This window comes from Henckelia pumila, chromosome 3, assembly GCF_033568475.1.
Source record: "Henckelia pumila isolate YLH828 chromosome 3, ASM3356847v2, whole genome shotgun sequence".
Classification (NCBI taxonomy): Eukaryota; Viridiplantae; Streptophyta; class Magnoliopsida; order Lamiales; family Gesneriaceae; genus Henckelia; species Henckelia pumila.
The window spans coordinates 20487868-20510927 of NC_133122.1; the positions used below are offsets into that span (position 1 = coordinate 20487868).

At 39.2% G+C, this 23060-nt stretch overlaps 1 protein-coding gene across 1 annotated transcript; it reads right to left on the reverse strand.

Moving 5' to 3' along the window:
• Window positions 1–549: 549 nt before the first annotated feature.
• Window positions 550–22509, reverse strand: LOC140888215 (uncharacterized). Its single transcript, XM_073295906.1, has 9 exons — window positions 22370–22509; window positions 21505–21763; window positions 21268–21332; window positions 3179–4287; window positions 2469–3079; window positions 1524–1779; window positions 1048–1307; window positions 751–924; window positions 550–654 (listed from the first exon to the last, which is right to left on the reverse strand). The coding sequence occupies exons 1-9, from the start codon at window positions 22507–22509 to the stop codon at window positions 550–552; spliced, it is 2979 nt and encodes a 992-aa protein (XP_073152007.1).
• Window positions 22510–23060: the final 551 nt, after the last annotated feature.

Genomic DNA, 23060 nt, shown 5'->3' on the forward strand with positions numbered 1-23060 from the left:
CGAATGACATGGGAAGGATTTGAGATATACTTCCTCAACATCGAGACATGGAAGACGTCGTGTACTCCTTCTAGATTTGGAGGCAATGCTAATCGATAAGCTCTTGCTCCAACCTTGTCTAGGATCTCGAAAGGTCCTATATATCTCGGGCTCAGCTTTCCTTTCTTCCCAAATCTCAAAACTCCTTTCCAAGGTGACACTTTCAAGAACACATGATCACCTACTTGAAACTCCAAGTCTCTACGCCTCTTATCGGTGTAGCTTTTCTGTCGACTCTGTGCTGTCAACATTCTGTCCTTGACTTTTGCTATCAAGTTGATTGTCTGTTGCACTATTTCTGGCCCCAATATAGCTCTTTCTCCAACTTCATCCCAATGCAATGGAGTCCTACACTTTCTCCCATACAAAGCCTCATAAGGAGCCATTCCAATAGTAGCTTGATAACTATTGTTATATGTGAACTCCACTAAAGGCAACTTCGATTCCCAATTTCCTCCGAAGTCAATCATGCAAGCCCTAAGTAAATCCTCCAGTATCTGAATCACTCGCTCAGATTGTCCATCTGTTTGTGGATGAAAAGCTGTACTGAAGGCTAACTTTGTCCCCAATCCATGATGTAGACTCTTCCAAAAATTCGATGTGAACCTGGGATCCCTGTCAGAGATTATCCTTGCTGGAACTCCATGCAATCTAACTACCTCTCGAATATACAACTCTGCATATTGATTCATCGAGAAAGTTGTTTCTAACTGGTAAAAAGTGAGCTGACTTCGTCAACCTGTCAACTATTATCCATATTGAATCCATTCTTCGTTGTGTAATTGGCAGTCCAATCACAAAGTCCATGGTGACATCTTCCCATTTCCAAGTGGGAATGTGTAATGGTTTCAGAAGTCCTGCTGGTCTTTGATGTTCAACTTTGACCTGTTGACATGTCAAACATTCGCTAATAAACTTAACGATGTCTTTATTCATACCTGGCCACCAGTATAGCATCTGTAAATCCTTGAACATCTTTGTACTCCCTGGATGAATAGAATATGGTACAATGTGAGCCTCAGTCATCACATCTTCCCTCAGTGAATCTACTGCTGGTACCCACTTTCGCCCTTTGTGATGCACGATCCCATCCTTCACTGTATACAATGCACCCCCTTTAGCTTCATCTTTAAGTTTCCAAGTTAATAATTGCTGGTCTGAAGCCTGACCTGTTCGAATCTTGTCGAGCAAACTTGGAACCATTGTTAAGGCTGATAGGGCACAAACTTCCATCGGCTCAACTACTTCCAATCTGAGTCGTTCAAAATCTGCAATCAACTCTTGTTGAGTTGTCATTCTGTTCAAGGTTGCAGATTTACGACTCAAAGCATCTGCTACTACATTAGCTTTACCCGGATGGTAGCTAATATCACAGTCATAATCTTTCACCAATTCGAGCCATCTTCTCTGCCTCATGTTCAACTCCTTCTGGGTGAAGAAGTACTTCAAACTCTTATGATCAGTGAAAATCTGACACTTCTCACCATAAAGGTAATGTCTCCACAGTTTGAATGCGAAGACAACTGCTGCCAATTCAAGGTCATGTGTAGGGTAATTCTTTTCATGAATCTTCAACTGTCGTGAAGCATATGCTATCACCTTTCCATCTTGCATCAAGACAGCCCCTAATCCACTCTTGGAAGCATCTGTATAAATTACGAATCGACCTGTTCCTTCTGGTATGGCTAGTACTGGCGCTGTCATCAACTTTTTTTTTAACACTAAAAATCTTTTCTCACACTGATTAGACCATTCAAACTTCACACTTTTGCAAGTTAATGACGTTAGTGGCAGCGCTATCTTGGAGAAATCCTGAATGAATCTCCTATAGTAACCCGCTAATCCCAAGAAACTCCGTATCTCTGTAGCATTCTTTGGAGTAACCCAATTTTTAATTGCTTCTATCTTTGCTGGATCAACCTCTATTCCCTTAGCCGAAACTATGTGACCCAAAAATGCAATCTGTTCCAGCCAAAATTCACACTTACTGAACTTAGCAAACAATTGTTTTTCTTTCAGAATCTGCAAGACTATAATTAGATGCTGACGATGCTCATCTGAACTACGAGAGTAAATCAGTATGTCATCTATGAATACTATGACAAACTGATCTAAGAAAGGCTGAAACACTCTGTTCATAAGATCCATGAATACTGCCGGTGCATTGGTAACTCCAAATGGCATGACTAAAAAACGTAGTGGCCATAACGAGTCCTGAAAGCCGTCTTATGAATATCTTCATCTTTCACCTTCAATTGGTGATAACCTGATCTCAAATCGATCTTGGAGAATACTACTGCCCCTTGTAACTGATCAAACAAATCATCAATCCTTGGCAGTGGATATTTGTTCTTCACTGTTACTCGATTCAGCTCTCTATAATCGATGCACAGTCTCATAGACCCATCTTTCTTCTTGACAAACAATACCGGTGCAACCCAAGGCGATATACTCGGTCTAATAAAGCCTTTATTGAGTAGCTCTTGTAGTTGCTCCTTCAATTCTTTCATTTCAGTCGGTGCTAATCTGTATGGTGCTTTGGAAGCTGGTTGGGTTCCGGGCATTAATTCAATCCCAAATTCTACCTCCCTAGCTGGAGGTAATCCTGCAATATCATTAGGAAATATTTCTGGGAAATCTCTTACTACCTCGACGTCTTCAAGTTTCGATCGAGGTAATTCTTGGTCGCAAGTGACACTTGCGAGGAAACCTGCACATCCTTTATTCAACAGTTGCCATGCCTTACCTACTGAAATTAAAAGAGATGAATTATTTTTCGGTGTGGCATAGAATAGAAACGTTTCTCCATCCTTAGTTTTCAAGGAAACCGTCCTCCGTTTACAGTCTATGGTAGCCTCATAACAAGACAACCAATCCATACCAAATATCACGTCAAAGTCCGACATTTTGAGGATAATAAGATCAGCATACAACTCATGACCTTGCATCTGTATACTGCATCCTCTGATGATCAAATCACTACTCAATTCTTCCCCTGAAGGCAAGGATATACTAAATCTCGATATTGACTTATCCGGTACTAAACCCGATTTATTAACAAATTCAACAGATATGAATGAATGTGTAGCTCCAGTATCAATTAAGACATGAGCGGGATTACTGGAAACATTAATCATACCTGTAACTATAGCTGTATTCGGATCCACTTGATCATGTGCCATTGCAAAAACTCGTCCTCTTACTGGTTCTTTGGATTGAGGGCAATCTTTTCGATAGTGCCCTGGCTTTTTGCAAAGGAAACATACTCCAGTCCCTGCCATGAATTGACCTGAGTGAAGTTTTCCACATTTTTGACAAGCTGTTGGTGCAATCGCCGATTTTGGTGCTGGTAGAGCCAATTGTTTCTGCCCTTGAGGTCGATGCTGCTGCTGTTGGTATGGTCGGTGTTGGGGTGGGGCTTGGTACGGTTTCTTTCTGTTAGCATTTCCTTTTTGGTCCCGATTCTGATAACTAGATCTTTTTGCTTGTGACTCTCTGATAATGTCGTTTCTGTCCTTTTCGGACAGCATGGCCTGATCCACCGCATCTTTGTAATTTTTCGCTCCACTTAGTCTAACATCCTTTCTGATGAAGGCATTCAATCCTTCTGTGAAATGTTTCAACTCTTCAGCAGGATCACCAGAAATCATCGGTACAAAGTATCTTCCCCTTTCAAACTTCTTTACATACTCCGCAATTGACATGTTTCCTTGACGGATCTCCAAAAACTCTCTAGCCAACCTGTTTCGGGTGCTCACCGTGAAATATTTGCCGTAGAACACATCCTTGAATCCATTCCAAGTAAGGGTGGTTAGGTTCAACGCTGCTTTGGCTCCATTCCACCAAACATGAGCGTCATCATGGAACATATAGGTAGCACATCTCAATCTATCCGCATCCGTGATCTGCATGAACTCAAAAGCAGTCTCCATAGCTTGGAACCATTGTTCCGCAATCAAAAGATCAGTCTCTCCTTTGAACTCAGGTGGTCCCAACTCTAAGAACCTTTTGTAGATAGGGTTTTGATTATCCGCAGGATGGTTATTTCCGGCATTAGCTGTCTGGGCTTGAAGCAACTGTTGGATTTGAGCTCCCTTAGCACGGCTTTGCTCTTGAAGCAGAGCAGTTAATCCCGTCAAAAACTGGTTGTTTTGATTGTTCTCACTATCTGGCCCGCAATCATTATGGTTGTTGTGAGCGGCATTGGCGTTGGCGTTGGTGTTATTTCCCCTACGTGATGCCAGAGTCCTAAAGTCCAATATTATCCACACCACTCAGTCACAATTCAATACGTAAATATACTTTAACATGTAACATGCATACATTATCTCATCGCATTATCATACACATGATCGAATAAACATCATAACTTACAGACATGAAGACGGAGTGTTGGAGTCGTGGCGAGTATGCATGAGTGTTTTAAGAAAACCCAGAGCGAACTGCTTTGATACCAAACTGTAACGCCCTCAACCGATGAAGATGTTACCAAACTAACATGACCATAAAACACTGTGTGGAAAAGAAAATTTTTGAAAGATGTATGCATACATCAAACCTTACTTAAAAACATTTCAAAATAGTTTACAAACCAAATCATAACAATTTGAAACAATTAAAGCGTATTTTCTTCAATCAACCTAACAACATTTAGTTCATTAACTTGACACAAACATACTCAGTACGTAACACACTCATCACATAACACACTCATGCATCGCCCGCCGGTCCGACTCCTTGCTCTTCTTCATGTCCGGCATTGAACTCATCGACATATGCATAAATGTCTTCCTCATTACCTGCACCATTCAAGTATAGTGAGTCTAAAGACTCAGCAAGAGTATGCAGTAAAAATCATGAGATTTCAATTATCAATTAAACGTAACATAACATAACATAACATAAACTTATCATTTGGTGACGAATTATGCGAAATTGTGGCAACCGTCATAATGGGCACATTCATCTTTTCTTGTTGATCAACAATCATATGGCATTACGCCTCGTAACATTCTTTCATTTTTGGAGGCCCCTCCGGAGCTCATCCCGGAGGACCTAACCCGTACATTGAGTCATATTTGGAAAGGCCCCTCCGGAGCCTAAACCGGAGTACCAGTCCCGTATTGCCACCACAAAGACACATAAAACATCAAAATATTTTCATGCATCAACATATCATATCTTCATGCTTCATCATAAAATTATTCATTCATGCTTCATCATCTTTCATTTCATCATCATATCATTATAACATATCATTTTTTTATGAAGCATCATCATATCATCGTAATTTCTGTCATAACTTTCATTTCATTAACATTAAACTTTACTCGATAACTTCATGCACGTCATAAGTGATAAAAATCATACTTTCATATTGAACATAGGTTTCATGAATGAAATATAGACATGTACATGCGTCACATAACGTAATCGATCCACGTAAGTCGTTCTTGACTTAAAACTTGAAACTTTTTGCATAAGAATTCTTAAATATACTTTATAAGCCTTTAAAGATCATAACCATGAATTTAGGACCCAAAATAACATAAATAAAGCTTCAAATCAGAAGGCCATGCGCGGGGGCGCTACTTTTCGGGCGCGGGCGCGCATACCCTGCTGATGGGTCTGCTTGTTCATTCTTAAACTCTATTTTGCAGTCGGAATTCGGAAAAGTGGTAAACATGAAAGTTTTAGCCCTTGATCTTGGATTTCTAATGCCGAAAACTTCACCTTAATTGGAATTTTCAGTTAAAAGTTATGCTCATTCATCCCAGATGTGTTACTGCCGGGAAATCAAAACACTCGACACACTTTGGGATGACTTTGACCAATCTTTCAAAATGATTTTGACAAAACTCAAAACATGAAAGTTGTAGATAAATAAGTTTTTTTTCAAATACAATTGGCCTCATATCATTTGGATCATTACACTAATTTTGATCTTCAAAATAGTAACAAGTGCCGCTAATACGGAACAATCCAACATAAGTAACATTTCAAAACTTTCACTCAAACTAATTCAATAATTCAAAATATGATATTTTCTACTCCTCCAGCTATATCCTTTAAATAAAACATCCCTTGAAACTTCAAGAACACATAAAAACTTAGATGAAACATGTAGCTCTTGAATCAAATTCAAGAACATGACAAGAACGACGTATACTTCACGATTTCATACTATCACATAACATGCTCTTCAAACCCTTAAAATCTAAACTTCATGCTCTTGAAATTCTTGAAAATCATGCATACATACATATTTTCATATAAAAATAATTATAATCTTGAATGGGTTTCAAAACCTTAAAATACTAGTTGAAAAACTTGCCTTGAAATGAAGATGGAGTTGATCCGGATTTTTGGCAACAAGCTAACCACGGCACGAACGAGATTTGGAACTTGGATGGTGAAGATCTTGAAGAAATCGATTGATGAACCAAGAAGAAGAAGGAAGCAGAAAGTGATGAAGGAAACGTGAAGTGAAGAAATGAATAAGTTAAGGAGACATGCAATTGATGATGGGGTAAGTGGTGGTTGAGTGCAATAATCAAAATTCAATACGTAATGTGTGTCGGCTACTAAAACGCAGTCAGCCCAACACGTCTCGACTCGGGCTGATAATATTTCCTTTCTTGGTTCGTACATTATAAACATATGAATATTATACTTGAAATTCTCGTAATAATATTTCTTACGATCTCGTGCATAGGTTAGTCTCGTTCCATGAATCCAGAATCAAACTCGCCCTGAAATCATAAACTTAATTGAAAGCGTTAAACATAAAATAATTATATCATGAAACCATGATCATTAAATCATAACTTAAATAATTTATGGCATAAAACCATAAAAATTATTTAAAAATCATCGTAAGTGAGTTTAGTGGATTTGGACCTTACATCCACGACTGAAGATGATTGGTATCACACACTTTCTCAGATTGAGAACTCAGTCTATGCCATGTCCAAGACTGTCACTAGTCTCAAAGAAAATCAAAAAACAACAACCAGCAACATCTCTTTTCTGAGACAATCTATGAATGTTGAGCTCAGTAAACTTCAAGAAAAGCTTGCACTACTGGATAAAATCCTAGTGGATTCAAATCAACTGACTAGCTCCCTATCTCAACTGCAAAACTCTCATCAGTATTTGGAGACAAAAGTTGACAACTTGAATGGATTTGTTCAAACCTTTCACAATTCAGTTCAATCCAATTTTCAAGGAATTTCTCGGCAACTCAACACTCTGACAAGTTTATCTCAGAATATTCTGCGAAATCAACATGAAGCTCAAGCTCTATAGCGTAATACCTCAGCAACTCATCAACAAACTCGTAGTTCATCATTTCACAGATCTTCTTTCGATCGAAGATAGTTTATCTGTTGTCACATCAAGATTATTATATTATCTACTATTGTATCTCTCCTTCCGGATCTATGCTTTTCAGTTTATCAAAAAGGGGGAAGAGTTCGTGATTGAAACTGACTTTGCATAACAATGAATATCAGCTTATCATGATGACAATATATATCAGTTTATCATATAATAAATTGCAATGTTTTGATAACCACCAAAAAGGGGGAAATTTTTGGGAAATTTAGTTTTGGTTTTTACAAAAGAAAGCCAAACTACTTGAGCAACTACAAAAAGGGCTAAACTGGTATTCAGGAAATGATGACATCACTATGACCAACAGATACAGTTTACGTTGCTAAACTGAATCACTAAACTGAACCATCAATGACCGCGTTAAAAGGATACAAATCAGTTGACCTCACTAAACTGAATCCATCAGTTTACCCTTGCCAAACTGATAGCTTCAGGGATACAAAGCAGTTTACCTCGCTAAACTGAATCCATCAGTTCACCCTTGCCAAACTGATTGCTTCAGGTGTCCACAACAGTTTTCTATCGTGCTATTTCCGGATAAGATCATTCGTACTCTGACATCTCTGTAGAAGGTAGTGCCTGTTGGAAAACTGGCGAGTTCCCAGACCAATTACGATTGATACCCGGTGCAGCGGAAGTTTAAAAATTTTTCATGGAACGTTTCCATGGTATGGGTATCAACCGTTCATCGATTGAATTACGTGTGTGTAAAATTTAAATAACAATTAAATAAATTTTACCTCAAATCTCGCAACGAGATTAATGGACACCAACAGAACAATTCTGCTCTTGTTGTCTCTCCCTGGAACCGATGAACGCCTTCAATCAGGTCCACGAACAGAGGTTTAATCCCTCTGATAGATTGCACTAGAAAATCTATCAGAAGTTTTCTGCGAAGAGAATACACGAATTTGATTCGTTATTCCTTACTGCGATTCAAAATCACAGACCGGAATTTTCTCGGGCAGAGCAAGGGGGCGGCCGAAATTCTTTGAGAGAGAATAGGGTTTTCGAATTTTTTGCTCTCAAAAATTATGACCCTGTTGTGTGTAATTTCTGTACTGAAATAACTTATTTATAATGCAGGCCACTAACACCTTAGGGCCCATTAATCATAAGCTGGGGCCCGACAAGCAAAGCCCGCTCGTTCAGAAATTAATATAAAATTCATCGTGACTCCGATTGATGAAACGATTTCACCAATGTGCACAGAAACCATTTCTGCACGTTTTAAAGTCAAAATAAATTTTCCTGAATCCGAATTCAGTGGTTTCCAAAAATGTCCATCCCTATGTCATTTTAGGAAATCCTACTCCCTTACTCTTATTTAAGAAGTCCAACTCCTTAGTTCATTAAATTTAACTCTTTAAATTTAACTATCTCAACGGGGATTAAAACTCCATTACACTGTGTGACCCTCAATGGTTCAGGGATACAGCTAGCCGTGGGCTCACAACTCCTTGTGACTCGGAACAACACTTTCCGACTTGCCCAACGAATCATGGTAAAGCGCCTAGCAACATCGCCCCATGATTCCCTAGGTATCACTGATAGTGCCTACAAGAACCAGTAGATTTTGGTTAGCGTACAGTACGGTCCCTTCATCCATATATCCCGATCGAATCAACAACCATTGGTATATCGAGAGTCGCTCAAGATTCGATAACTATGCAATGCATCTTGAAGATCAAATTAGTGACATCGCATGTGCTACTAAGAAACCATTTCTTAAATCACATCAAGTACTCTGGCCAGAGATTTGTCACACTAATATCTCCTCAGATCGCATAGGATATCCACACTCGCAAGTATGTGGTGAATCCTTGACAACAATGCATTGACTCCTACATGTGTCGTAACTGTACCCAATCTCGACACCTGATGACCCCCTCAGAGTCGGTAAACGAGTCAAAGCACAGTACTAGCATATAGAGTCTCCATGATGTTTCAAGTCGTAAGGACTAATGGTGTACAACCAAAACCGCGGACTTTATCCACTCGATAAGTGATAACCACTTGGAAAGTCCGGATAGGGTAGTTCGACTATTCATCCTATGAATATCCATTTGCATGCTTCGAACATCTCCATGTTCCCTACCAATGAAACGTGGTACTCCGCATCGCAAATGCTAGTCTCAAACTCGAGCGATCCTTATCCTTATTATCGGATGGCTCAATCGACTAGGAACGGTTTTAGAATATACAGTGACTATAAGATGTATTTCATGATAGACATCTCCATGTTCTACCACATCTTACATACACTATAGTATATTCAAGGTCTTTATCAAAACAACAATAGTATATCACAATATAACAATATGAAGTAATATAAAGTCATTGCCATAAAAGTGTAAATAATATTAAACAAAAGATTGTTTATACAAAGAGTCAACAAAGCCCATAGCCACACAGTTGGCTCACTGGGCACCCACTCTTACAATCTCCCACTTGCCCTATAGCCAACTAGTCATACTACGTAGACCCATTGCTTCGCGATGTTTGTCAAACAATGGTCCTGGCAAAGGCTTAGTAAGTGGATCAGCGATATTGTCTGCAGAGGCCACTCGTTCGACACTGATGTCTCCTCTTTCCACAATCTCCCGGATTATGTGGTATTTCCTCAGTACGTGTTTGGATCTTTGATGAGACCTTGGTTCCTTTGCTTGAGCAACGGCACCCGTGTTGTCGCAGTACACCGGGACTGGACCAACAAATTCAGGAATGACGCCCAACTCTTGGACGAAATTCCTCATCCAAACGGCCTCTTTAGCAGCAGCTGATGCTGCAATGTATTCAGCCTCAGTGGTGGAATCCGCTGTGGTGTCCTGCTTGGAACTCTTCCAAGAGACAGCACCGCCATTGAGCATGAACACAAATCCAGAGGTTGACTTCGAGTCATCCACATCACTTTGGAAGCTAGAGTCGGTATAGCCTTCCAGTTTGAGTTCTCGTCCTCCATAAACCATGAACATATTCTTAGTCCTTCGCAAGTACTTAAGAATGTCCTTCACGGCTTTCCAATGCATCTGACCAGGATTAGACTGATATCTGCTCGTGACACTCAGAGCAAATGCTACATCCGGTCTGGTAGATATCATCCCATACATGATACTACCTATAGCTGACGCATATGGTACATGTGTCATATTCTCTATCTCTGCATCAGTCTTGGGACACATAGACTTGGATAGAGAAACTCCATGACACATGGGTAGATGTCCTCTCTTGGACCCATCCATTGAAAACCGTTTCAATATGGTATCGATGTAGGTTGATTGAGTGAGTCCTATCATTCTCTTAGATCTATCCCTATAGATCTGTATCCCAAGAATGTAGGATGCCTCACCCAAATCCTTCATCGAAAATCTACCTGATAACCATATCTTTGTTGACTGCAACATCCCTACATCATTCCCAATGAGTAGGATGTCATCAACATAAAGTACTAAGAATGTTACCGCATCCTTAACTACTTTCTTGTACACGCAAGGTTCCTCCGGGTTCTTGATGAAACCAAAATCTTTTATTGTTTCATCAAATTTCTGGTTCCAACTTCTTGATGCTTGTTTTAGACCATAAATTGATCTCTGAAGCTTGCATACCTTATGCTCGCTTCCCATGGATGTGAACCCCTCAGGCTGCTTCATATAGATTTCCTCCTTAATGTCTCCATTAAGAAAAGCAGTCTTCACATCCATTTGCCATATCTCATAGTCATACCATGCAGCTATGGCAATTAGGATTCTTATGGACTTGAACATTGCAACTGGTGAAAAGGTTTCGTCATAGTCAACTCCTTGCCTTTGAGTATAACCTTTAGCCACCAATCGCGCCTTGTAGGTCAATACCTTACCATCAGGCCCAAGCTTTCTTTTGTAGATCCATTTACACCCTATTGGAACAATTCCATCGGGAGGATCCACTAAAGACCAGACTTGGTTAGTATGCATCGAATCCAATTCAGACTGCATAGCTTCAAGCCATAAATTCGAATCCGCATCAGAAATTGCTTCCTTGAAGATTCTTGGATCACATCCAATGTCGGGTTCATCTTGACCTTCTTCAAGAAGAAGACCATATCGAACTGGAGGTCTAGAAGTCCTCTCGGATCTTCTAGGTGCAGGCGTGTTCAGCAATGGTTCCTGAGGTGTGGGATCGTTATTTTGTATTTCGGGTTCTTCTCGAACTTCTTCGAGTTCCATCATCTCGCCTTTCTTATCCAATAAGAACTCCTTCTCCAAGAAGGTGGCATTCCGTGAAACAAACACCTTTGTTTCAGCAGGATAATAGAAATAATATCCGATTGAATTCTTCGGATACCCCACAAAATAACACAAGCTGGATCGACTATCCAACTTATCTCCCACTGTCCGCTTCACGTAAGCAGGACATCCCCAAATCCTCAAGTACGAATACTTAGGAGCTTTGCCATTCCATAACTCGTATGGTGTTTTGTCCACTGCTTTAGTGTGGACGTTGTTCAACAACAATACCGCCGTTTCAAGCGCATAGCCCCAAAACGAAGGTGGAAGCTCAGTGAAGCTCATCATTGATCGAACCATGTCCAACAAAGTTCGATTACGACGCTCCGATACACCATTAAGCTGTGGTGTCATAGGAGGAGTCCACTGAGAGAGAATCCCATTCTCTTTTAGATAGTCCAAAAACTCGGTACTCAAGTATTCTCCACCTCGATCCGATCGAAGTGCTTTAATACTTTTACCTAGCTTGTTTTCTACTTCAGCCTTGAATTCTTTGAACTTTTCAAATGCTTCAGACTTATATTTCATTAAATATAAATACACATACCTTGAATAATCATCAGTAAAGGTAATGAAGTAGGTGTGGCCATGTTGAGTCCCTACTCTAAATGGACCACAAACATCTGTATGGATCAAATCCAACAGATTCTGACTACGCTCAGGTTTCCCCTTAAAAGGAGATTTAGTCATTTTTCCTTTTAGGCAGGATTCACAAGTAGGTAGAGAGTTAATATCAGACATATCAAACATGCCCTCTCCCACTAGCTTGTTCATCCTCCTTGAGGAAATATGACCTAGTCTAGCGTGCCATAGGTTTGCCGGGTTTTGACTATCGATTTTCCTTTTGTTTGTTGTTGCCGGTTTGTCAATACAATTCACTGGAACGTCTTTTAGTTTTAAATTATATAGATCGTTTTCAAGTTGTCCATTTCCAATTAAACATTCATTCTTGTAAATACTGCAAATCCCATTCACAAAATTACAAGAATAACCATCTCTATCAAGCATAGAAATAGAAATAATGTTTTTAATTAAATCTGGCACAAATAAAACATCTCTCAACAATAATTTAAAACCATTCTGCAAAATCAAACAAACATCTCCAATGGCCGTAGCTTCAACTCTGGAACCATTCCCGAGCCTCAGCTGGGTCTCACCCATTCTAAGCCTGCGACTTCTTGTCATCACCTGCAAATCATTGCAAATGTGAGATCCACATCCGGTATCCAATACCCAAGAAGTTGTATTAAGTGACATGTTTATTTCGATATAGAACATACCCTTTGCAGTTCCCAACTGCTCAAGATACTCCTTGCAGTTGCGCTTCCAATGACCCGGCTTCTTGCAGTAATGGCAAACATCCTTGGATTTTCCATCGTTTGAAGCCTTTGTCTTTTGCTTCTTCTCGGGTTCCACTTTCTTGGGTGGGGCAGAACGTTTCTTGCCCTTCATACTTGGCCCCTTCTTAGCAGAAGATGAGGAGCCCACCAAGAAAGCTGGCTTATCCTTCTTAAGTGTGGATTCATATGTAACGAGCATATTGACCATCTCTTCAAGGGTGGCCTCTATCTTGTTCATATTAAAATTTATCACGAATCCATCAAATGAAGAAGGAAGAGATAGAAGCAGCAAGTCCACATTGAGTTCATGCTCCAACACCAAATCAAGGGTCGCTAACTTCTGTATGAGCCAAATCACTCGTACCCCATGATCACGGACCGAAGTCCCTTCACGCATGCGGCACGTCATCAACTCCTTAACAGTAGAGAACCTTTCAGCCCTCGACTGAGCCCCAAAAAGTTCCTTGAGTTGCGTGTGAATGTTAGCAGCATTCACCGTGTCCTCAAATCGCCTCTGGAGTTCATCAGACATCGAGGCTTGCATATAGCATTTGGTCTTGATGTCATGGTCACACCATGCATCAAGTTTGGCCAATTCCTCCGGACTTATGTCAGCTGGTGCTTCCTTCGGAGGTGCTTTCTCTAACACGTAGAGCATTTTCTCCGAAGTTAAGACTATCTTCAACTTCCGGAACCATTCCGTATAGTTGGCGCCAGTCAGCTTGTTTTGTTCGAGGATCGAGAATAAAGGATTTCGCGAATTCATTGTATGAAATACTGAAAAGGAAAAACAGACATATATCAATGATTGTTTAACAATTTACTAAGACATAAAATAGGCGAATTTAATTTTATGAATCTCACTCCCACTATTTTAACGATTTCACCACCCTCTAGTGAAAACGGGAACTTTTCCCTTAGTGAGAACATGGAGTCCAATTGACAAACTTATGGTCCCGAATAATATCAGCCAACCATAATTCTCAAAAGGTAGAGCCCAATTGCTTCCAAAGCAACCCCCATGTTTTTACCTCATGTCCAATAAGGGCCCAATAATATGACGCCGTTTAAAGTGACATGTCAAGATGACCCATCAATATTAAGTTGTGATGGACGGTCGCCATGTGGATCCCCCAATAATATGAGCCGATCCCATGGGAGTTCCACCCAACTTACAACATTTGTCGATCAATGTACAGCTTTCCGACGGACGGGCCCCCCAATAATATGAGCCGGACCGTATCCGCGGGTAGCATCACATACATTGACCGTTGATGGAAGGTAGGAACATTTAAACAATATTTAAATTTCCTTTATTTATCTTGATATAAATTTTAAATCATATTTAAAATGAGGGATTTTATTTATAAAAATATTTGTCTCATCATATTTAATTTATTGCATGCATTGCCGGATTCACGCAATTTATGTCTAAACATGCATACAATCATAATATCACATATTATATAGGATGATCGATTCCATTTCTAATTGACCCGTGGTTGCCAATCACGGGTCTTAGTCCAATCCTAGGTAATATGCAGTATGCAAATGCAATCCTATTACATATGCTTCCAATTTACATTTCTTCAGTCTTCATTGTCTGCTGGGCCCACCATCTTCAAATCTTGATCTCCCACTAAATCTAATGTATTTACAATAAATAACAATGACAAGTAGGGGATACATTTTTAGGGGGTGGGAACGGGCTATAAACCAAGCCCACTTTTATTACATATGACATTCATATCGGGCCATAAACCAGGCCCATTAATAAAACCAACAACAATAAAGACAAAATGTAAATTCCTAACATACACCTACAAAATTGGTCATGGCAATCGATCATCCTTATCCAATAACATTTAATTCAAAATTAATTTATTGGATAACATGCTGTGGCAATTCAAATTTAAACAAGATAAAATCATATTTTATATATAAAATCACATTTCACATATAAAATCATATTTTATCTCCATATCAAATAAAATCATATTTTATCTATAAAATCCAATTTTACAAATAAAATCATATTTTACTTAATATATCATAAGATCATATCTTATCATCAATTGTACCAAAATAATTGATTTCAAAATTCAATTTACGGATAAAATATTAAAATTTTCCAAAAATTCAAATTTATCCAAAATCAATTTTAAAATTTACGGACTCGAACAATTCGATCCGAAATCTCGTGAACCAATCAAAAACAATTTTTTTGACCGGACCAAAAATAAAATTTTAACATATTAAAATTAATTTTTAATAAAATATTAATTTTTTCCCGCGGGCCACCCGGGACACTCCCGGGTTGGCCCGCACCCGGGGCGCGGGCCGGGGCAGCCCGGCTGCCCCCTTAGGGCAGCAACGCTTGCTGCCCTGGCGGCGCCTGGCGCCGCCGCTGGGCGGCGCCGAGCGCTGCCCTGGGCAGCGCCGAGCGCTGCCCTGCGCAGCGCCCAGCGCTGCGCTGGGCAGCGCCGCCGTGCGCCGCCCTGGGCGGCGCCGTGCGCCCCCTTTGGGCGGCGCCGTGCGCCGCCCCTGGGGGCAGCGACCATCGCTGCCCCCTCCGGGCAGCGATCCAATCGCTGCCCGGGTTTCGCTCCCGGAAATTTTTTTTTTTTTTTTATTAAAAATATTTATTTTGTTTCAAAAACCGAGACTCAAAAATTTTGTACAATTGATTAATTCAATCGATTGATCTGAGCAACCTGGCTCTGATACCACTGTTGGAAAACTGGCGAGTTCCCAGACCAATTACGATTGATACCCGGTGCAGCGGAAGTTTAAAAATTTTTCATGGAACGTTTCCATGGTATGGGTATCAACCGTTCATCGATTGAATTACGTGTGTGTAAAATTTAAATAACAATTAAATAAATTTTACCTCAAATCTCGCAACGAGATTAATGGACACCAACAGAACAATTCTGCTCTTGTTGTCTCTCCCTGGAACCGATGAACGCCTTCAATCAGGTCCACGAACAGAGGTTTAATCCCTCTGATAGATTGCACTAGAAAATCTATCAGAAGTTTTCTGCGAAGAGAATACACGAATTTGATTCGTTATTCCTTACTGCGATTCAAAATCACAGACCGGAATTTTCTCGGGCAGAGCAAGGGGGCGGCCGAAATTCTTTGAGAGAGAATAGGGTTTTCGAATTTTTTGCTCTCAAAAATTATGACCCTGTTGTGTGTAATTTCTGTACTGAAATAACTTATTTATAATGCAGGCCACTAACACCTTAGGGCCCATTAATCATAAGCTGGGGCCCGACAAGCAAAGCCCGCTCGTTCAGAAATTAATATAAAATTCATCGTGACTCCGATTGATGAAACGATTTCACCAATGTGCACAGAAACCATTTCTGCACGTTTTAAAGTCAAAATAAATTTTCCTGAATCCGAATTCAGTGGTTTCCAAAAATGTCCATCCCTATGTCATTTTAGGAAATCCTACTCCCTTACTCTTATTTAAGAAGTCCAACTCCTTAGTTCATTAAATTTAACTCTTTAAATTTAACTATCTCAACGGGGATTAAACTCCATTACACTGTGTGACCCTCAATGGTTCAGGGATACAGCTAGCCGTGGGCTCACAACTCCTTGTGACTCGGAACAACACTTTCCGACTTGCCCAACGAATCATGGTAAAGCGCCTAGCAACATCGCCCCATGATTCCCTAGGTATCACTGATAGTGCCTACAAGAACCAGTAGATTTTGGTTAGCGTACAGTACGGTCCCTTCATCCATATATCCCGATCGAATCAACAACCATTGGTATATCGAGAGTCGCTCAAGATTCGATAACTATGCAATGCATCTTGAAGATCAAATTAGTGACATCGCATGTGCTACTAAGAAACCATTTCTTAAATCACATCAAGTACTCTGGCCAGAGATTTGTCACACTAATATCTCCTCAGATCGCATAGGATATCCACACTCGCAAGTATGTGGTGAATCCTTGACAACAATGCATTGACTCCTACATGTGTCGTAACTGTACCCAATCTCGACACCTGATGACCCCCTCAGAGTCGGTAAACGAGTCAAAGCACAGTACTAGCATATAGAGTCTCCATGATGTTTCAAGTCGTAAGGACTAATGGTGTACAACCAAAACCGCGGACTTTATCCACTCGATAAGTGATAACCACTTGGAAAGTCCGGATAGGGTAGTTCGACTATTCATCCTATGAATATCCATTTGCATGCTTCGAACATCTCCATGTTCCCTACCAATGAAACGTGGTACTCCGCATCGCAAATGCTAGTCTCAAACTCGAGCGATCCTTATCCTTATTATCGGACGGCTCAATCGACTAGGAACGGTTTTAGAATATACAGTGACTATAAGATGTATTTCATGATAGACATCTCCATGTTCTACCACATCTTACATACACTATAGTATATTCAAGGTCTTTATCAAAACAACAATAGTATATCACAATATAACAATATGAAGTAATATAAAGTCATTGCCATAAAAGTGTAAATAATATTAAACAAAAGATTGTTTATACAAAGAGTCAACAAAGCCCATAGCCACACAGTTGGCTCACTGGGCACCCACTCTTACAGTGCCGCGATACTAAGGGAATGTCGGCTCCAGAAATCATTGATGATAGTGACAAATCCAACGGGAATAATTCAAATCTTATTAGAAGGACAATTCAAACTTATGACCGTTGGCAATCCAAAGGGTATAAATAGAGATCTTGATCAACATCAGAATAAGTGAAAACAATACGCACTGAAAACTCTGTCATTCTTACGAAGAACACGAAAAGCTCTTTTCGATCAAGATTCGATCAAGAAACTCAAAGCACAAACGTTCAAAAGCATTATTCTGATCATTGAAGGGTCGATATTTGTGCTAAGAACTTCGAGTTACATTTACTCTATTGTTATATCAGTCTAGGACTGAAACTAAGGTGTTATACTAGGAGTTCTTGTTTAGGCAGTGTTTAAGTCCTAAACTGGATTGGGTTTGTGCAAATTACTTGTATAAATCAAAGTCTTCTAGTGAAATCCTTCCGAGGTGGAAGAAAGGGTGACGTAGGAGTGTTTGAAATCTCCGAACATCTATAAACAACTACTCGTATCATTTCAGTTTACTCATCACCAACACACACCCTAAACTGATATTCACTCAGTGTTTTAAATCTGCAGTTTGACATATTTTCGCACATATTTTGTTTTCCAAACTGCATTTGTTACTAAGATAAGCCTCAAACTCATTTCTTAAACTGATTGAGTTCAATATTTCCTACTAAACTGCTTGAAAGTATATTCACCCCCCCTCTAGACTTTCAACCGATCCTAACACTTGTCCTCGGGATCCCAACAGAAGAACCAAGATTTCCATTGATTATCCGAGTAGATAATCTCGAATTTTAAAGACATGCATTGCATTCTATTTTATCTTGAATTATGTTGAAGTTATATCATGTTTTGATATACTTGTGCTATTGCATGTTATGTTGCTTTTAATGGGAATATTATTCTCACCGGAGTTATCTGGCTGCTGTCTTGTTTTTGTATGTGTACTTGGCAACAGGTGGGATAGGTTCGAGTCAAAGGCTGCATGACTAGATCGAATTGGGAGTGATAGAAGTGCGGACTTGGTTTTAGAGTTGTTGTATTTTGAACTCGTTGTACCTCGTATTGTATTTTGAATTGTAGAACCTAGAGTTGATGCTTATTCTACTTTAGAGTATTTGATTGACATTAGAACTTCATGTATTGTTCGATGCTAGATTTATGTATTAATGCATGTTGTAAAAAGACTTTGATTTGGTTGTTGGATTTGCATGTTCTGCTGCCTATTCTTATTTTTTTGAGTTTTTACAGGGCACGAACCGTGTGCCACCTCCATGCCATGGTCCGTGTACCTTCGTATTTTGAAATATTTTGATTTTGTACATTCACGAACCCATGACATGCATCCGTGCGTGGGCCCATGTGTAATTTTTACGAGGCAGTAAATTTGTTTTTGAAATGGTGGGCACGGACCCGAGCACGGAGGGTGCATGGGGTCCGTGCATAAAACAGAGAGTTGGACTTTTAGTTCATTTTTGGTGCACGGAGGTGTGCACGGGGTCCGTGTATTTTTTGTAGTTTCGATCCTTTTGGCTACAACTTAATGCTTTTAATGCACGGACCCGTGCATGCTTTTAAAAAAAATTCTTTACTTTAAACTCTCGACTCTATATCGTTAATTGATTGATTTTAATATTGATTAGATGATTAGAATGGAGGTCCTCACATTAAGTGGTATCAGAGCGATAAGATCTTGGATTGAACTAGAAGTGAGCGGGGTAAATCGAGTCCGCTTGATTTAAATTATTTCTCGCATGTGATTGAATTCTTAATTTGATTATTTGAATTCCATGCGAGCATGATTTTTTATTTCATAAATTATTTGAATTAATGATTTGTGATTTAAATTACGAAGCACGATTGTTTGTTGTTAATAGTAAATCATGATATATTAGAAATACGGATTGGAATATACATGAGATTGAATGAATTTTTGAATAGAGATTATGGACACGAGATTATTGAAATTGATATATTTGTGTCCCAATGCTCTTGAATATGAGATATGTTTTCTCAACGAATATTGAACAGGAAACATTCAGTAACGAACCTCTATTGAACAAGATTGTACTGCGACTGAGCAAATGGTTGTTACTCCGACACCGATGGAATCTTTGCTGATGAGGTTTCAGTCCTTCCAACCACCAACTCTGAGGAGTACCGAGAATGTTGTAAGGTGTGAAAATTGTTTAGAGGAGATCGATGAGTTGTTTGATTCTCTTGACTACACCGATGACCGTTGAATTCGGTTAGTTGTGTACCAACTTCAGGGGATTGCCAAAGGTTGGTGGATTTCGAGAAAGAAATCCTTAGAGAATCAAGGTACGGTTATTTCTTGGATTCTGTTTAAAACTGAATTTCTTCAGCAGATCCCATTCCAAAAATCGACCGGATATAGAGGTAGTACCATAAGGGATCATTTGCAACCAAAAAGAAAACAATTCAAGAATTTCGGGAGCAATTTTTCTAGTTCCAAAACAGTTTGGTCCAGGACAGAGTTCAGGATCTTCCGGTATATCTTGCAACAATTGTGGAGGTCGACAACTCAGTGAGAATTGTCTTGGGATTGGAAGTTCTTTTAGACCTATAGAAGTTCAACCGGAGAGGCAATCTTTGTAGTTCACTCATTTCAACCACCGCAGCAGAATCGACAAGGAGGTAATTAGTATGTGAATCAACCTTCGATGCAACAAACACTAGCCTTTTCTCTTATCGAGGATCAGACTCAGACTGCACCTGACGTTGACACAATAGATAACTGTTCGATCTTTGATTAATCCGCTCTTACTAGCTCAAGCTTACTCAGACTAGCAATATCCTTGAAGTTAAAAGGGTTCAATATTTTGTGCCACAACCAATTGCGCTTTGAATTTGAAGCTACGGGAAAAACTGATTTGCTAGACTGATCATTCCAACATACTTTATATGTATTTTCACACCTGTTATCTGTTAAGATAGTATTACCAGAAGCATCTTTAACGAGACATGAGTGTTTTTTGAAACTCAACCAAATACTCATAATCACATAGTTTACTGATACTATCAAATTGTATTTCAAGTTCTAAACTAATAATACATCCTTAATGATTATGTTATCGTGGATAATCTTACCCTTGCCCACGGTCCTACCTTGTGAGTTATCACCAAATGTGATAGTTGGACCATTGCTTTTAATTAGTTCAGACAATAGTTTAGCATTCCCACACATATGTCTTGAACATCCACTATTTAAGTACCATGATTCATCCAATTTTCTTTAATACATGTTACCTGCAGTCACAAAGTTGATTAATTTTGGTACCTATATCTATTTGGGTCCACGAGGGATTAATCCTTTAGGAATCCAAATCTGGATTACTTTAACCAGTTTACCAGTTTTAGTTCCTATAGGTTTGTGCTAAATTTGGTGCTCTAGGTCGTGGAGAGTGATGTGCTTGTGATACCATATGTTGTTTTTCCTTTCCCAAGTTGTTGAGTTGCCGATATCGCTTCTAAACAGGTCGTTGTTGTGATATTTATTTCGATTTCCTCTCATAGGATTTGGTTGATATGTATTAGTCCGATTGAGACTTTTAACAGTTTCAACCTTAGTTTCTTCAGGAGTGAAACCGATACCAAACCTTTTCCTGTTCATTTGCTCTATTGACTTCCAACTCTTTAAGCATGTTCATTTTCCCTAACTGCTCGCACAAAGTGTATAAACTTTCATTTGAACATATTCAGTTTGGGTAGAGTACTGGATTCACCAATATCCCCAGTTTTACCAAACTCTAGACCACTTTTGTCATTTATGGGTTTTTGTAAATTGTGCATTTCTGTCATCATGCTTGAGGATCTATTCCATGAGCTTACCAAGTCATTCAATCCTTGATTTTCCATTGTAAAATTCATGAGATTGATCTTAAGCTGCTCATTCTCAGTCTCAAGCTTGTCAATCTCTGTTTGAAGATTAATTTTCTCAACTGATTGTTCCCAGTTGGGCTCAGTTGAGATATCTTGCAAATCATCTTGCTTTGCTTTGACTTCATCAAATGCTATGGACAATTTGTGATACTCATTAGTCATTTCGTGAAGTCCTGTGATGAGGGCTTCTCTAATGACATCATCTGAACTAAAATTGAATATGTGTCAACTTATAGTTGCTTGTTCATGATTATTTGCCATTAGGCATTTCACTTATTCCTCATCTTCACTGGAGCTGGAGGATTAGTTTGACTCTTTTGATTCACTGTCAGTTTCTACCCATTTGGCTTTGCTGTCCTCGACAACCAATGCCTCATGTTTCTTTCTAGAAGTATGTTTGGCCTCTCTTGAGCTTTTATTTCTTTCAAACTTCTTCTTTCCTTTTTCTGTTGATCTTTTCTCATATTTCTTTGGTTTATGACAATCTGTTATGAAGTGTCATGTCTTTCCACAGTTGAAGCATGCTCTCGGTTCTTCATTTGCATCTTTATTTTGAACGTTTCTTCTATAGGATCCTTCTTGATTTCTCCTGATGAATTTTCCAAAATTTTTCACAAATAGTGACATAGCATCACTACTTAACTATTCTGCTTCTCTTTCTGGTTGAGCAGGTGACTCTACTTTGACTACTGTTAAAGACCTGGTCAGTTGAAAAGTAGACTGATCCTCTTCTCGACTTTTCAATTCAAACTCATAGGCCTTTAGATCAGCAAATAGATCATGAAATTCTAGTTTATTCAAGTCCTTTGATTACCTCATTGCCATTGTTTTTACATCCCATTCTTTGGAAAAGCCTTGAATAACTTTCAGAATGACTTCTCTTTTGGGATATGTTTTTCCCAGAGCATTGAGTTCAATCACAATGCTACTGACTCTTTCATGAAACTCTGCCATAGATTCTTCTGGCTTCATTTGATGTTATCAAATTTTTGAGTAGCCACAGATAGTTTGTTTTTTTTTTTTGTCTGATCATTTCCTTCACATAGATGAATCAATTTTTCTCAAATTTCTTTTTCAGTTTTACACATCTTGATCTTGCTGAAAGTATTTTTACCAAGAGTCTTGTACAGATTATCTTTGACAACATTGTCAAGATTTGTCTTCTTCTTATCTTCAGCAGTCCATTCAACTCTTGGTTTCTCGATGTATTGTGGTCCACCACTACAAATAGCCACAACAGTGTTTACTTTGGTGATTTTGAGAAGTCCATCAGTAATAACAAACCACATGTCATCATCTAAAGTTGATAGATGAGTTTGCATACGAATCTTCCAATCATCAAAGTCCTCTTTGGAGAACATGGGGATCTTACGGAATGAAGACATTTTGATAAAGTGTTCATAGGCAAGATAAAAACCTGTCTCTGATACCACTTGTTAGGATCACTTTAATGTGTAGAGGGGGGTGAATACACTTTAAAACTTTTTAACGCGTAAGGATTGAAT

Bases quoted from the DNA above. Each gene is read 5' to 3' on its own strand.
- LOC140888215 (XM_073295906.1), bottom strand. From the start codon at position 22,509: ATGGCAGAGTTTCATGAAAGAGTCAGTAGCATTGTGATTGAACTCAAT. The intron at 21,764-22,369 runs GTAATCAAAGGA...ATTCAATTTTAG, and splicing joins GTAAAAACAATGGCAATGAG to TTCAGATGATGTCATTAGAG. The intron at 3,080-3,178 runs GTATGATTAATG...AATCGGGTTTAG, and splicing joins GAATACAGCTATAGTTACAG to TACCGGATAAGTCAATATCG.